General features: G+C 40.8%; 1 protein-coding gene across 3 annotated transcripts; it reads left to right on the top strand.

Moving 5' to 3' along the window:
* The first annotated feature begins 17 nt into the window (after positions 1–17).
* On the top strand, positions 18–8,380 carry trip13 (thyroid hormone receptor interactor 13). 3 transcript variants are annotated; one of them, XM_080426734.1, is made up of 14 exons: positions 18–132; positions 1,270–1,357; positions 1,596–1,746; positions 3,210–3,336; positions 4,038–4,093; positions 4,182–4,272; positions 4,403–4,475; positions 4,567–4,630; positions 4,724–4,810; positions 5,695–5,801; positions 6,302–6,455; positions 6,841–6,953; positions 7,458–7,527; positions 7,693–8,380. In XM_080426734.1, the coding sequence occupies exons 2-14, from the start codon at positions 1,272–1,274 to the stop codon at positions 7,786–7,788; spliced, it is 1,275 nt and encodes a 424-aa protein (XP_080282860.1). In that variant the 5' UTR covers positions 18–132; positions 1,270–1,271; the 3' UTR covers positions 7,789–8,380. The 3 variants fall into 3 exon arrangements, with proteins under 3 accessions (XP_080282860.1, XP_080282862.1, XP_080282861.1); XM_080426736.1 differs by having other exon boundaries at positions 34–106; XM_080426735.1 differs by having other exon boundaries at positions 35–128.
* The last annotated feature ends 6,159 nt before the right edge of the window (positions 8,381–14,539 follow it).

Genomic DNA, 14,539 nt, shown 5'->3' with positions numbered 1-14,539 from the left:
CCGGATTCTAGAAGTGATGTTGTTCCGGGTTGAACTAAACTACGCGCTGAATTCGATTCACCCACACAGTCTGAACGTCAATAAACATCAATAACATCGACAGAAGGTTATATGAACTTTATTCAACAGTAGGTTGGTACGACTTTTAAAGTTACTAGATAGATAATAGAGTTGACATGAATGTAATTGTAACTTTTGGGAGCAGCTATAGTGACGAGCTGGGTTAGCTTACGCTAACTAAGTCATAAATTACAACAAGTCTAATTTGATAGAATGTATTTAAACTGCGACTCATTTCATCTTCGTCTTTGCTTGTGTGTTCTTGCTGCTGACTATTTTAAATAAAATGTGCACTGTGTAAACTTGATTCATACTGCTGTATGTAATAGATTCTAGAATATATTCCAGACCAGTGGTTCTCAAACTTTAACATTTCAAGGACCCACCATAACTCTGACAGTATACAAATGGAACCAAAAGGACCCGTTAGGGTTCATTTGGTCCCATTTGCATACTGTCAGAGTTACAGACGTGTATAAAGGGACTATTTAGACCCCCCAAGGAACCCTGATTCCCTGGACCCCACAATAGAAACAAGTCCTGGACTTTACTTTATTGTATTATTATCCTCGATTGTTTTAACCTGTAAGCTTGTCGTTGTGTATGGTCGATAGTTCCTAATAATCATATCAAATATATTTAAGATATTCCATAATATCTATTTAGGGGTTCCCCCTGCTCCCTGTATGTATCCCCTCTCTCACCACATGAACACACTAGAGCAGGGGCCTTCAATGTTTTTCAGTCCATGGACCCCTTAGGTGAGAGAGAGATGAATTAGGGACCCCCCCTCCCTCCACTACATATTGTATAAAATTGTGTTGCTGATTAAACCTTTTCATAGATTTCATAGATAGCTTCATAGACTTGTTTGACAACACTGTCAATGTGTAGCGTGTTGGATTCACATTAATATGTATTTTCAGACAGTTAACCACTTAAACCCTCAATACTTGTACTTTGTCTGCTCTTCTTTTCCCCCTACACCAAACCTCGTTGTGAGCTTGTAGATCTGCTATTTTCGGCTAATGTTCCCCTCAGAATTAAGATGCGAGGGTTCAAGTGGTTGATGTAAAAAAAGAAGGATCACACAAACATTTGGTGGTCCCCCTGTAGTAACTCTGAGGACCCCCTAGGGGTCTCGGACCCCCTGTTGAAGACCCATGCACTAGAGCTCTCAACTTTGACTGACTATCCCTTGTTGTCCAGGGATGGATTCTGACAGCATGGAGGTTGGCCACAAGCCGCATTCCGGTGATGTCAGCATCCATGTGGAAGTCCATGTTAAATCGTACAGGTGAGTAACGGACTCATTGAATTAACCTGGCTCATTGTTATGTGAATGTGAGCAAACACAAGTCCTCGGAAGTAAAGCAGAATACAGACACACACACACTCACTCATACTCAGTCCTATCACTCACTCACTCACTCACTACAGTGAGTAGCATCCAAATGGAAAGATTTTGTATTAAATTATAACACTGTACCATTTTACCATTGATTGTTTCCGTCTCATTTCATTGCGTCTGTCAGCACCGCCAAACGGTCTGAGGTGAAGATGAATGTCCTGACTCTACTGAACCGCCACAGCACAATTTTTGGAAACCACAAATGGACTGAGTTTGATGATGATTTCCTGAAGAAGCATGTTCAATCTGTGGCCATAGTTGATGTAGAAAAGACGGTAAGATGAGTCTGTTAGTTAACTTAGTTTTAATGTTATGACAAGACTCAATGTTCTTAAGTATGAATTGTTCGTAATTATTAATTAGTAGTTTCTCTTTGGTCATATTCCTAAAGAAATTAGGTAGCTTTTTTAATCAACTTCTTTGTATGAGTTAATGAGTTTACAACCAACAGCAAGATTATTGTAACATTGTTAATGTACTTAAAAAGTACAGTACAGTTCAGTCTTTTTGAACAACATCAACAGATGTGCTAACAAGAAAATATTGATGGAAAAGCAATACCTTCTTTTCATTTTAATATCATTTTTATTGAAGGATTTTATTGAAATCCTTCTAGTTTTCTGAAAAAGCAAACAAACACCCAAGACAAACACAAACCCTCCCACCCAACCCCCTCCCAAAAAAATTGACATTTGAATAATTAGAATAAAAAGGTACAATGAAGAAGGCAAAAAGTGGAAAAAGGCAACAACAACAAAAAACACCAGCCAAAAGAGTATCAGAGAAGATGACAGCATATGTGATACGCTTGTTGATCCAATATATTATACATAAAGAAAATACACAGAGAATGCTTAACCCAAACTGTTCTCAAGCACTTGAGGGGCCACCTCGAGCACGGGCTCCGTCACAGGAGGCCGACCACCTATCCAACAGAGGCTGCCATATTTTCAGGAAGACGTGATATTTTTTTGCTGATTGCACACCGGATTCTCTCCATGTGTAGCACATTGCCCACGTCTCTAAGTCACTGCTGGAACCAGAGGGCTAGATTCTGATTTCCATTGTTGCAAGATTAAACGTTTGGCCTGCAGTGTGCACAAGGAGATGGCTTGACCCTCGAATGAATTAATAGAGGGATTAAATGCCACTGATCCAAACACAGCCAGTAGTGGATCTGGCCTTTGATATGTAATCAAAAATAAGGGACCAAAATGAATTTAGTTTTGAGCAGAACCAGAATTGTTGAGCAAGTGTGCCGGTCTCCTTGCACTTATCACGTAAGGAGAGGTGTTGGGATATATGGCATGAAGCCTTTACTTCAAATAGTGTAGTCTGTGCACTACTTTGAACTGAACCAAAGTGTGTCTGGCATTTATAGAGCTGGAATGGATATTATCCAGAATTGACTAGCAATACCTTAATAACGTAGCTTTTGGGGACTGAATTATGAAACCGCTCAAATAATTTCTGTCTTGTGTCATCCATCTATGACCAGCTGTTGCTGTCGAGTGGAAACCTTTTATGTCCAAAACCATTGGAAAAAATGTAATGGTGAGCTTATATTGGCTATTTTCACTACTTTCGTGCAACACTCTTGTATGACGAAGTAGGGCCTTAATTTACGAAAAAAAACACAAAATTTTGAAATATGGACATATGCGGTTTCTGCCCGACAGCAACGAAATGTGAGTGCAGTGCCCTACCTATATTCATGTCTATTTTGTCCTTCATTTAGCCTATTGATCTGAAGAAATCCACTCTCTGTATTCACATCTTTACACTGAACGAGGATGGCCCCAATACTCTTAACCTTGAGGATGACCAGGACCTCTCAGCAGCCAATCACTGGCTCCTGCCAGCTGGTGAGATACTGAAAGATGTAATCCAGTGGATTTTAAATTATATGTTAGGGTGTAGTATGCAGTGTATGCAGGTTTTTATTCAGGCCAAACACTACAGCAGCAGATGTGACACAGTAGCTTAGGTCAAATTACAGAAATTGATGTCGCATTTCCAGTGTTGGTCAAGTTCTTCACTTATTACCTCTTTAAATAGGTAATAATATGAGTTCAGGTGTTACTTGTTATCAAATGTATTTAGTTACGTTACTACTCTTAATATCTCTACAGTGTATTAGCCCACCCTTCTGAGAAAGTGATGTACTGCACAAAACTTGATTAACCAGCTGCAATAATCTAACCTCAAAGAAGATATATTAGTACTATATATATATTAATACATCTATTTATAGTACTATATGTATATATTTATACATTTAAATTTAAAAATATTTTTTAATACAATTAAAAAGTTAATGTAATGTAGAATAAAATAATGAAAAAATAGATTTAGAATTTTCTGCATAAAAAAGAGCAGACCTAGTACAGAGTAAGTAAAAGTAAACCATTCATTACAGTAGCTGGTGTCATGCTACTACAGTAGTTCACATTCAAGCAAAGTGGATTGAAAACCTGTATACATTCAGTCCTCCATGGTGCACGATTGGAAATGCATGTTAAGTCACAATAATGAAATGACCTCACATGTTTGTTTGCATTAACAGCTGAATTTCATGGCATTTGGGAGAGTCTGGAATACGAGGATGGCATCAAAACACAGGTAAAGCATTTTTTGATGAGGTGAGGATGAAATGACAAAATGATTCCTCTTAACTTCAAATATCTAAAATGATTTTTTTTTTCTTTAGCTCCTGGATTACGTCTCAACGACAATTTTCTTCTCAGACAAAAATGTAGACAGCACCTTGATTTCGTGGAACCGCGTAGTTCTGCTTCATGGTAATTAACTCGCCAGGAATGTTCTTTTGACTGATGACTTCATTGTGAGCATGACACGTGAATATGACACGTATATTAATAATAATGAAAACCAATGTAATTAAGCCTGTTTGTCTGTGCCCACATCCAGGCCCCCCGGGCACAGGGAAAACGTCTTTGTGCAAAGCCCTTGCCCAGAAGCTGTCAATCAGACTATCATCTCGGTAAGAGATCCCTCATTCAGCGGAACCCACTTCCTGTTGTAACTGTACCCCAACTCCTTTCATTTCACCATGTTCTCCTTTCCTCCCCCAGCTACTCCTATGGGCAGTTTGTGGAGATCAACAGTCACAGTCTCTTCTCCAAATGGTTCTCGGAGGTACAATAGCCTTCCTTTTCCTCCACATCAATTTATTGTGTTCATGTTGGAGCAGGTATTTAATCATTAACCTTTAATGTCTCTTTGTTACAGAGCGGTAAACTTGTCACCAAAATGTTCCAGAAGATCCAGCAACTGATAGACGACCAGGGAGCCCTTGTGTTTGTGCTGATTGACGAGGTAAAATAGGCAAAGTGTTATTCTTGTCCAGATTCCAGACATTCAGAAAAAACTTTTGCGTGGTGTACTTTTGCTAGTCTAGGCAAGTTGCAACTGATTGAGTTATCACAGTTATAATGTTGGCCATAGCTGGATGGGTAGAGAGCCCACCTGGGAAGCAGAAGGTCCCAGGCTCAATTCCCAGCCCCAGCAATGTGTCGAGGTGTCACTTAACCCAAGACACTTAACCCCTAACTGCTCCCCCCGTGATCCTCCCTCTGCTGGGTGAAGCTGAAAACTGAATTTCCCTGTGGGATGAAATAGGTATAATAATAATGTATTTATTTATTATTATTACATATAGCACCAACAGAGATTTCATGAAAATCATCAACTTTTTCCTCTTTTTTCTACAGTTAACACCTCTCAGAGGCATGCCTTAGTCTTAGAATTTAGATGATACAGATTGTTATATGTGCAGAAGTTGCCACCTCCTTTTCACCTTCTTTCACTGAAGGTGTGATGTCACTGATCTCACAAACCATAGTCATAGTCCAATATGCAAATGAGCCACTTGCCGAAACCAATTCTTTGCGCAGCATATGTGAATATTCATAGATCCAGAATTTCTCAATGAGTGAGAAAGTGTTTCCAGGCCCTTTTTTAATCTTTTACATTTTACATGGGAAAACCATGTTAAACAACATACTATTGTTAATCATAGCAGACTATTGTTTTTACATACTGGTCCGGAGGGGAACTTCAACCACTTAAACCACCTGGGGTCACCCAGGGCTCTATACTTGTTTTTTACCTCTACAACAGATCTCTTTGTCGAAAATAGTCATAGTGGTTAATGTAAACTGCATGAGTGAAAGCACTCCATTTTGTTGTACACTGGTTAGGTGGAGAGTCTGACTGCGTCGAGGAGTGCCTGCCAGGCCGGCACGGAGCCTTCCGACGCCATCCGAGTGGTCAACTCTGTTCTCACACAGCTCGACCAGATCAAACGGTCAGAACTTGTATATTTTAAAAAAATCTCGCCTCGGGCACTGTCATCCGTCATGTGACTCAACCAGTTAATGTGCCCACCACATAACCACAACTTTGCATGTGGTCCCGCCGCTCCTTTCTTCGCTTTCCTTTCCTAATGGGGTATAAATGGTGTAAACATTTCTGTCATTCCTGTTGATTTCCAGCTGGTTAAGCCGCTCGTTTATGGAAACGCATAACTCTGCATGGCTCTTCTCCTGTGCCTCCCCTACCTTTCTCTGTCATAGCTTTTCTGCAATCTGTCTAGATAAAGAAAACAAACGTGAAAAGGGAGCTGATTGCACGCTCAACCACGAAAACGCAAATCTTATTTGTTAATAAGAAACTGGCACCCACAACTTAACTGTTCATAAGACCACTCTTATTGTTTGCGTAAATCATTTAACCCTCTCAGTAGACTTAATTCGCAACACATATTTTCTTTATTTTTCATTATTTGATTTTCTATGCTGATGTTAGGCATTCAAATGTAGTGATCCTGACCACGTCCAACGTGACGGACAAGATTGACCTGGCGTTTGTGGACAGAGCTGACATAAAACAGTACATTGGCCCTCCGTCTGAGAAGGGCATCTATAACATTTACCTCTCCTGCCTGGAAGAGCTCATGAGGGTGAGAGCGCACACACACCCAATAGCATTTGTTGTACAATTCTCTGTTACACTAGCGATGGATCCTATACTGTATGTGAGTGAACGTTAGCAATCCTGCATTCATTGTTTTATGTTTGGCTGTCCCTCCACCAATGACACCTCATACAAAAAATAATTTCTGATTTTCATTGTGATCAAAATCAGTCAAATTAGCAAAAGTTATTTGGAAAAAATGCATCACTATAACAAGTTATGATATACCGGTAAGAACTATATCTGTTCGTAGTCCTATCAAACCAACCAAGTGAGGCACTTTGGGGGCATATAAGCATGCCTTAAAATAATTATCTTTAATCTGTTCTAGTTGACCCAGGCGTGTACTTACTTAATTTGTTTCTATACAGTGCCAGATCATCTACCCGCGGCAGCAGCTGTTTACCTTGTTTGAGCTGGAGACCATGGGCTTTACAGAGAGCCATTTGTCACAACACAGTCTGGCTCTAAGGAACCTCGCAATGTGAGTACAGCCTCCAATCATGAATTACTTTAAGGGCAACTATGCCGATTTCTATCCTGTATCCTATCCCCTAGTAACGCTTCCCAATGTGTTCCATGCAGGGTGTCTTTAAAATAGTCTTAAATTCTTATTTAAAAGGCTTTAAAAGGGATCAATTGTATTGTATTCAACTTGTTTTGGAAAGGTCTTGTATATTTTTGGAGGTGAGGTATTCCCAATATTACCTTGTGTTGTCCTTGCTTACTGTAAATCGCTCTGGATTAGTTAAGAGCGTCTTCTAAATGACAAAATTGTAAATTGATAATATGGTTATATATATTTTTCCCCTAGATAGCGAAGCTAGCAAACTAATGGCGCTAAATAGGTAAAAGTAAATAGGTATCTCTGTGTCTAGATAGCTTGCTGTCTAAGGTGCTGAAAAGACGAGTTCTCTGTGGACTAGTCCCAGCATAGACGTTTACAAAAGAATAATTTTCACTTTAATCTGGTTTTATTCCTCCCCAGAAAAAGCAAAGGCTTGAGTGGAAGAGCACTCAGGAAGCTCCCGTTTCTGTCCCACGCACTGTTTCTAAAGGTGAGAATTTGGTCCCATTGTATGTTTTACAAAAATGTTTGGCATGTCATCTTATCCAGAGCAACTTACAGGAAGTGCAACTTTATTTTAACATCCACAATATATCCACAATATAATAGTAATATAAAAGAGAACTCAATTTCATTCCATTTTCATTGTTTGTAGACACCAACCGTAAGTCTTGAGAGCTTCCTCGAGGCTATGGATAAAGCCGTGGACAAGCAGATAGAGGAGAAGGCTAATCTGGTTAACAGTGTGTGACGGGTCCACACCCGGCCTGCAGGAAGAGGTTTTTGTCCTGTTGATCCACATTTGTGTTGGTCTGATGTGCAGGAAAATGCCATCGTTATCAATCTTTTTCTAAAGCTTCATCCTATTAAAAGCACTTGGCTGCACTGCGACTGCAGTACTTCAGTTCTCACAGGCATTTAAGGGAACAGACTAAATTCAGGTAATGTCATGTATAACAGCTGTTTCAGTGGTTCTCAACTGGTTTCCTGCAGGAACCCAATTTTTACCTTCATGTCACAATCCAATGTTCAGCACTAAATGTTACATGTTTTCTGTATCCACATTATTCTCATGACCCTTTGACAGTATGTCACAGTTCACATTTGGGGTCACAGCCCACTGGTTGAGAAACATTGATCTGTTCGATGGCGCTATGACCTTCTAAAACCCCATGTCATTGTCAGTAGACTGCCATCATCAGTGCTTTAATCCATTAACCTCAATGTTTATAATATACTGTATCTATTAACTCCACATTTTATCTGTTGATACTATTCTTTAACTGTATATTTTTTTTATCTGGAAATGTTTCCAGGAGAGTAAATAAATTGGTTGTTTTGGGCTATGTATCATCGCATGTCATTTTTCAACTCGTGTATAAGTCATCAGGTAGAGATTTTAGTTTGCAGAGTTAAGACATCATTGGGTTCTAAATAGAGTAGAAGTTGTCTTTGTACCCAGATATACCCAGTATATTTAATCTTTTCAAGGTCTAACTGTCGCATAGGACCACTCATCCATAAGGTGGTGCTCTGTGGTTTCCAGTGTAAGTAAGTAAAGTGCTAAATGCAATCACATCTTTATGTTTTATGATTAGTTTGTTGGTCAATTGGCGCTAAACCAAAGATAGCTGTCCACTGCCTGTGATAGTCTAAAAAAAAATGAGTAAGACCTAGAATTGAACTAGAAAAAGTGCTCCTCGGAGCACAGGTCTCCGCCAGGTCAGGTACGTTATTGTGGCCTCCTGGTGGCGCTATAATAGGCCAATGTGAAAAGGGTGCCATTTGTTCAAGGGCTTTTCACTGCAATCGGACACTGCATTCATGATTTGAGGCATTTTGTTCCAAAAATATGTTTGCAGAATTAGACCTGCTGGTGGCGCTATAACAGGCCAATGTGAAAAGGGTGGCATTTCTTCGTCGGCCTAATAGAAATGTGCGTGTGAAGTTTCACGGAAATCAAACGGAACAATCCTGCAAACTTTGGAAGCCAATCTTAGGCAATCAGGATGGAATATGGGAAATTGGATAAATCCGTGTTGATCACATGACTATAGAGATACTGTGTACCGATTTGTGTGATGTTTGGACAAAATCTGTAGGAGTAGTATCAATAAATGTGTTTTGCACATATCGGCCTCCTGGTGGCGCTATAAACGGCCAATCTGAAGAATTTGGGCCAGAGGTTCTGAGTTGGCATCCAGGGAGTGTGCGTGCACAGTTTCTCAGCGGCCGGGCCAACGGTGCCAGAGATTAGCTGCTAACGGACGGACAGGACGGACACACGGACGGACGGACGGACAGGGGGTAAAACATACTCTCTCGCCATGCCTTTCGGCCTGGCGGAGACAATTACACCTAGTTTAGCACATGATGTAGTCCAGTAGCCTGGTAAACCCTCCCTCCGGAAATCTCATTTCCATTTGATTTCAAGAATCAAATAGAAATGAGATTTCCGGAGGGAGGGTTTACCAGGCTAGTAGTCCAGGGCCTCATTCCAGGTTTCCTTAGGTATTACCCCCCAATTCCTCCTCCCATTTCTCTTATTTTATAAAGGGAAGTATCTCCAGATGATAAATTAAAATAAATGTCTGAAATAAGGCCTTATATATTGGGAAGACTGACTAGGATGTCACCTATGGCAGAGTGCATTGTAAAAGTTTGGAGCAAGATTTTGTGAGAAACGTCGGACCTGGACGCATCAAAAATGACTAGAGTGAGACCGATACATTTTTTGAGGAAGATAATTAAAGGTAGAGAAAATACCCTAATTATAGAGATCTTTACATTTGGAAAGACCACAGGGCCATGGTTTTATCTGGCAGGAATTAAAAGACGGTTTGTTACAGGTACCGACCAAAGTAGAGAAATCCTTTAAACTGAGGTGATGTTGGAATTGTGACCAAATGCATTAACTACACCGCTAACCTTATACTAACAACAGGGTTAGAGGTGTAGTGTAGGCAGATAGAGGGAAGATTAGAGGCAATCAGGGGGTAAGTGATGTTGAAAGGCAGGATTCATTTCAAATTTAGCATTATTAATTTTACACACGGTTATTAATGATTTATGATGGTCTGTCCTGGCCTGGGACCTATGCCACTGCAAGAGTCCTGTTTTATACTAGGGACATTACTGCCAATGAATGATGATGTAGAATTGTCAATGAACTGAAAAAATGACTTGGGGAGAAATGCAGGGAGAGAAGAAGGGAAGTCTGCACACTACAGGTAAATCAGCTCCCAGGAGATGCATTTAATTGAGGACAAAGTTTCGACCCCACACAGGTCTTCATCAGGTCTGAAATTTAGGGAGACAATGAAAAAGACTGGAATCTGGATAGAACGTTCATCTTTATACAGTTAATCGTCCTGCAAAAACAGATTTATGGCTTCATTTTCTTTTTTTTTATCGTTTTTTCATCTTTTACTATTTTAAATTAAATAGTAACAGATGATGACGTGAACCTGTCAGCTTTACATGTACAGTTTTTCTATTGTATATTTTACTAGGCTGTTCAATTTCTATTGGCATTTAGATTTGATGTTTCTGGAGGAGTTTTTTTCTGTCAGATTTGTGTTCATTGCATGACTAATTTGTATATAACATTGTATAAAACAATATATATCCTGCAGGGTTCAAGTTCTACTTTTTAAAGGGTTCCTATCCTAATGCCTTTAGCTGACCACTTGGTGGAGCATGGAAGCAGTCACTCCTTTCCATTGAACACGTTCTCACAACATGTGGAATTTATTTTCTATATAACTTCACCATTGTACCTGATTATAGAGGAAAGTTCCCCCATTAGGAAAATGTAATTACAATCTGTAGCAATGGTGGAAAAACAAGATACAGTCTTATGGAGTCCACATGACCCCTCAGTGAGTGTCTCATAACGACATGATATTTCTGGTATATTTGGTTTCTTAAAACAACAAACGGCTTGAATGTGACTTCGCCCTTTGAAGTGCTCTGATATCGTATCAGATCTATTGAGCAGACTTTACACGGGCAGACCAGTATTTCCATAACATGAGCATGTTCTGCATTCTGCGAATGCTGTGCTGCTTTCAGCTGCACGGCTCAAACAGACAATGAGGCCTTTGTTTGTTGTTGGCCAACAGTCCCCCCCCCCCCCTTTTTATTCACTACACTTCAAAGGTTGATTCTGTAGTCAGGGCAGGCTATTCCTTAATGTAAAAGGAAATGAAGTTCGGCCTGACCTAACTTACCTTTTTCCACTCGGTCTCTAAAAGGTTGATTGTGACTGAAGGTTAAGAAAAGTATCTGTGGTCATTGGTAAACTAACTCATTTGACCTTTTTCATTCATTCTTTCTTTTTTTCTTTTTTCCAACAGGGCACATTCCTTTAAAATGTGTCACCTTAAATGATCCTTTTCCTGCTCATCTGCTAAAACAGTCTTGAACAATAGACTGAGATTTTACATGGTACTGATTAAATTTGCTTTCAATTCACTCTTCAATTAGCTTTGCTTTCATTGACTTTTGACCCTCAATGCTCACGTACATACCATGAAAAGTAGATAAGTCACATGGAACGCAATGTCTGCACCTGTCTAATCAAGATGTCTAGGCATAGTGGGTTATGGTTATTACTGCTAAGCTCTGCTCCAATTAAACAATGTTTGTAGGTTTTGTAAACAAAACGAAAAAGGGCTCCAACTCTCCATCTGTGTTGACTGCTGTCAGTGAGTGCAGTAACATATTTTTGAGGTTTGGGTTTTGAATTATCTTTTTTTAATCCCATAATATCTAGACGCATAATGACTGCTTTTCCCACTTCTTTATCTTTATCTGAGATGGTTGTATAGAAGTTCGGCTTTCCCCTGATTTAATCAATGGTTTCAAAGTCAAAACAAAATACAGGGGGAGCGAGAGAAAAGAGTTATAAAAATGGGCATGATAACTAAAACCATAATTACACTTGTCTGGAGGCCTTTTTCTTTTGACTGTAGTCTGTCCAAGAAGCAGGCAGCTGCTGCAATGCAATCAAGACAGAGGAGGGGGGGGAAAGAAGTCAAAAGCCTTTTTGTTACACAGGGTTTATATCACTGTTCTTGAGCCGTTTGAAAATGTCAGAAAACTCCAAACAAAACAAACAGCTCTGTGTTTATCCTCCTCTCAGCCGTTTTTCAGGTACATGGCCCAAAGCAATGGAAGATCACTACAGGTGCCAGTAATGATTCACATAAGGACAGGGGGAGAAACACACTTGAGACTAATTTGTTGAGTCAAACAACTGCTTCGATGACTTGTCACTCACCCAAGATGATGTATGAAGCTGAAAAAAGTAGCCTACAGTCTCTTTTCGACTACAAGAGCTAAGTATGCCGTGCCGTGAAACGTGTTTCACAGGTTCTGGATTTGTTGCCATACGCTACGGCTCGGTTTCAGATAATGTTCTCGGAACCTAATTTGGGTCCTGCTCAGGAGGTGCTACTAATGCGTGGTCACCTGAATTTTTTTTTTTTCCTGTTTTCTTTCATGATTTAAAAAAAATGACATACCTCAGGAGTGTTTCTGGTTATAATGTACAGTAAACATAAACAAAAAAGCATCACAGGTTCTGGAAGGTCAGGTGTAGATTAGAGTGCCGATTCCTTCTGATGAAAGTATGTGGCATGTTTCTAATCTAGGGGGCACCTGTGACTCAGGAGGTAGAGCGGTCACTGTTCAGGAAGTGTTGTGATACTGAGTGAAAGCTTCGATTTGGGGAGGGGGGGTTTAACATAACCGGGGGTTATGTTACCGGGGGTTATGTTAACCACATAAACCCCGCTGTCCCTAGTTTGGGCACTTTTCTCGAAAGGTTTAATGAGAAAAATAGTTAAAATAGCAGATCTACAAACTCACAACACATCAATGCTGTCATTCTCATGCTGAAGAGTCAGTGACAGCACTCAACCTCCTCACAGGGTCTACCATGGAGACGACCCGCTCGGTGGTGCACCTCGAAAATGTAGCCTTGGAGCAATGCTCCAAGGCTACATCAAGCCGTGTCCTCACTGTGCAACCATTATCATCATCAAGGATAAACATCTACCATGGTACCTACCATTTTTTCATGACAGAATCGACACTATCCATAACCAGCTGAACAACCCCCCCCCCCCAACCCCTGGACCTGAACTTGACCCCCCTTTACTCAATACCGACTCTTCATTTATGGACATCACCCCAGCTGCTCTCTCCTATAGTTGCAGGTATGAATAAGTCATCAACCTGCTCCCTGGACCCCCTTCCCACCACCCTCCTCAAGGACTGCCTCCCCACTCTCCCCGCTCATCACAAAAACTGTTAACTCCTCCCTTTCCTCTGAATATGTACCTCCTCCCCTAAAGCTTGGCTCCATCACACCTATCCTCAAAAAACCTGGTCTTGACCCTGAATCCCCCAACATTCGGGGGTTGTGGTTGTGGTTAACAATGGCACAAAGAACACACATAGAAATGACATTTCTAACAATGAGGTTAGGAGGGTATTAGACATTTAGGGGTTAGGGTTGTGTTTGTGGTTAAAAATGGCACAAAGAACACTGACATTTTGAACAAAGAATTCCTTTTTGACGTCCCCACAAGGATATACTGTAAAGACAAGTGTGTGTGTGTGTGTGTGTGTGTGTGTGTGTGTGTGTGTGTGTGTGCGTGTGCGTGTGCGTGTGCGTGTGCGCGTGTACGTGTGCGTGTGCGTGTGCGCGTGCGTGTGCGTGTGAGAAGAACAAATGATAAGTCACTTTGATTCACAAGTAAGACGCGCGAACGCTGGAAGCGAACGCAGCTCGAAAATATTGTGTATTTACGGACTTGTAATCCGTGTTATTTCACTGTGATGGGGAGAGAAGTGTGTGTGTGTGTGTGTGTGTGTGTGTGTGTGTGTGTGTGTGTGTGTGTGTGTGTGTGTGTGTGTGTGTGTGTGTGTGTGTGTGTGTGTGTGTGTGTGTGTGTGTGTGTGTGTGTGTGTGTGGTGTATTTAAATCAGAGCATTGTCTAAATTCCTGCACTCTGGCGCCCTCTACATAGGTAGTGCATGCACACAGACAGACACACAGACACACAGACAGACAGACAGACAGACAGACCCACAACCTGAGCAGGGTTACATAGTAAGCTCCACTTGGTCGGAGGCGCGGCTTCCGCGTTCGCAATCAAGGTTGTGTTCAACCTGAGAGGTTGTGTTGCAGATTCCCCTAAGGGTTATTGATGTTCTCCAGGCGTGCAGAGGGATGCTATTCTGTGATGTATGTCCAGGCTGCAGACACATTCTGCTTACGTTGCTATGGAATAAAGTCATCAAAGACTGTGGAATGTAAATATTTTATGTTTGTGGTGAATGCGATATGTGAGTGAGTGAGTAAGGTGTGACAGTTTTATTACTGCTTTCTCTGCATTCCTGTAGGCCACAATCAGTTTGTCGGTCTTGAGAGAGAGAGGTTGTTCATCACTGTATAAGTTTGTTGACCTCTCTCCTTTAGGCTGTCTCGT

The sequence above is a fragment of the Gymnoscopelus braueri genome (assembly GCF_963280865.1).
Source record: "Gymnoscopelus braueri genome assembly, chromosome: 4".
NCBI lineage: Eukaryota > Metazoa > Chordata > Actinopteri > Myctophiformes > Myctophidae > Gymnoscopelus > Gymnoscopelus braueri.
Note: the sequence above shows the minus strand (reverse complement) of the source record. Positions and strands in the feature narration are given on the sequence as shown.

Excerpts from the sequence above, each read along its gene's own strand:
- trip13 (XM_080426734.1), top strand. The coding sequence starts at position 1,272 with ATGGATTCTGACAGCATGGAGGTTGGCCACAAGCCGCATTCCGGTGAT. Across the intron at positions 4,094-4,181 it reads AGGATGGCATCAAAACACAG|CTCCTGGATTACGTCTCAAC; the intron begins GTAAAGCATTTT and ends TTTTTTCTTTAG. Across the intron at positions 4,476-4,566 it reads TCAATCAGACTATCATCTCG|CTACTCCTATGGGCAGTTTG; the intron begins GTAAGAGATCCC and ends TTCCTCCCCCAG.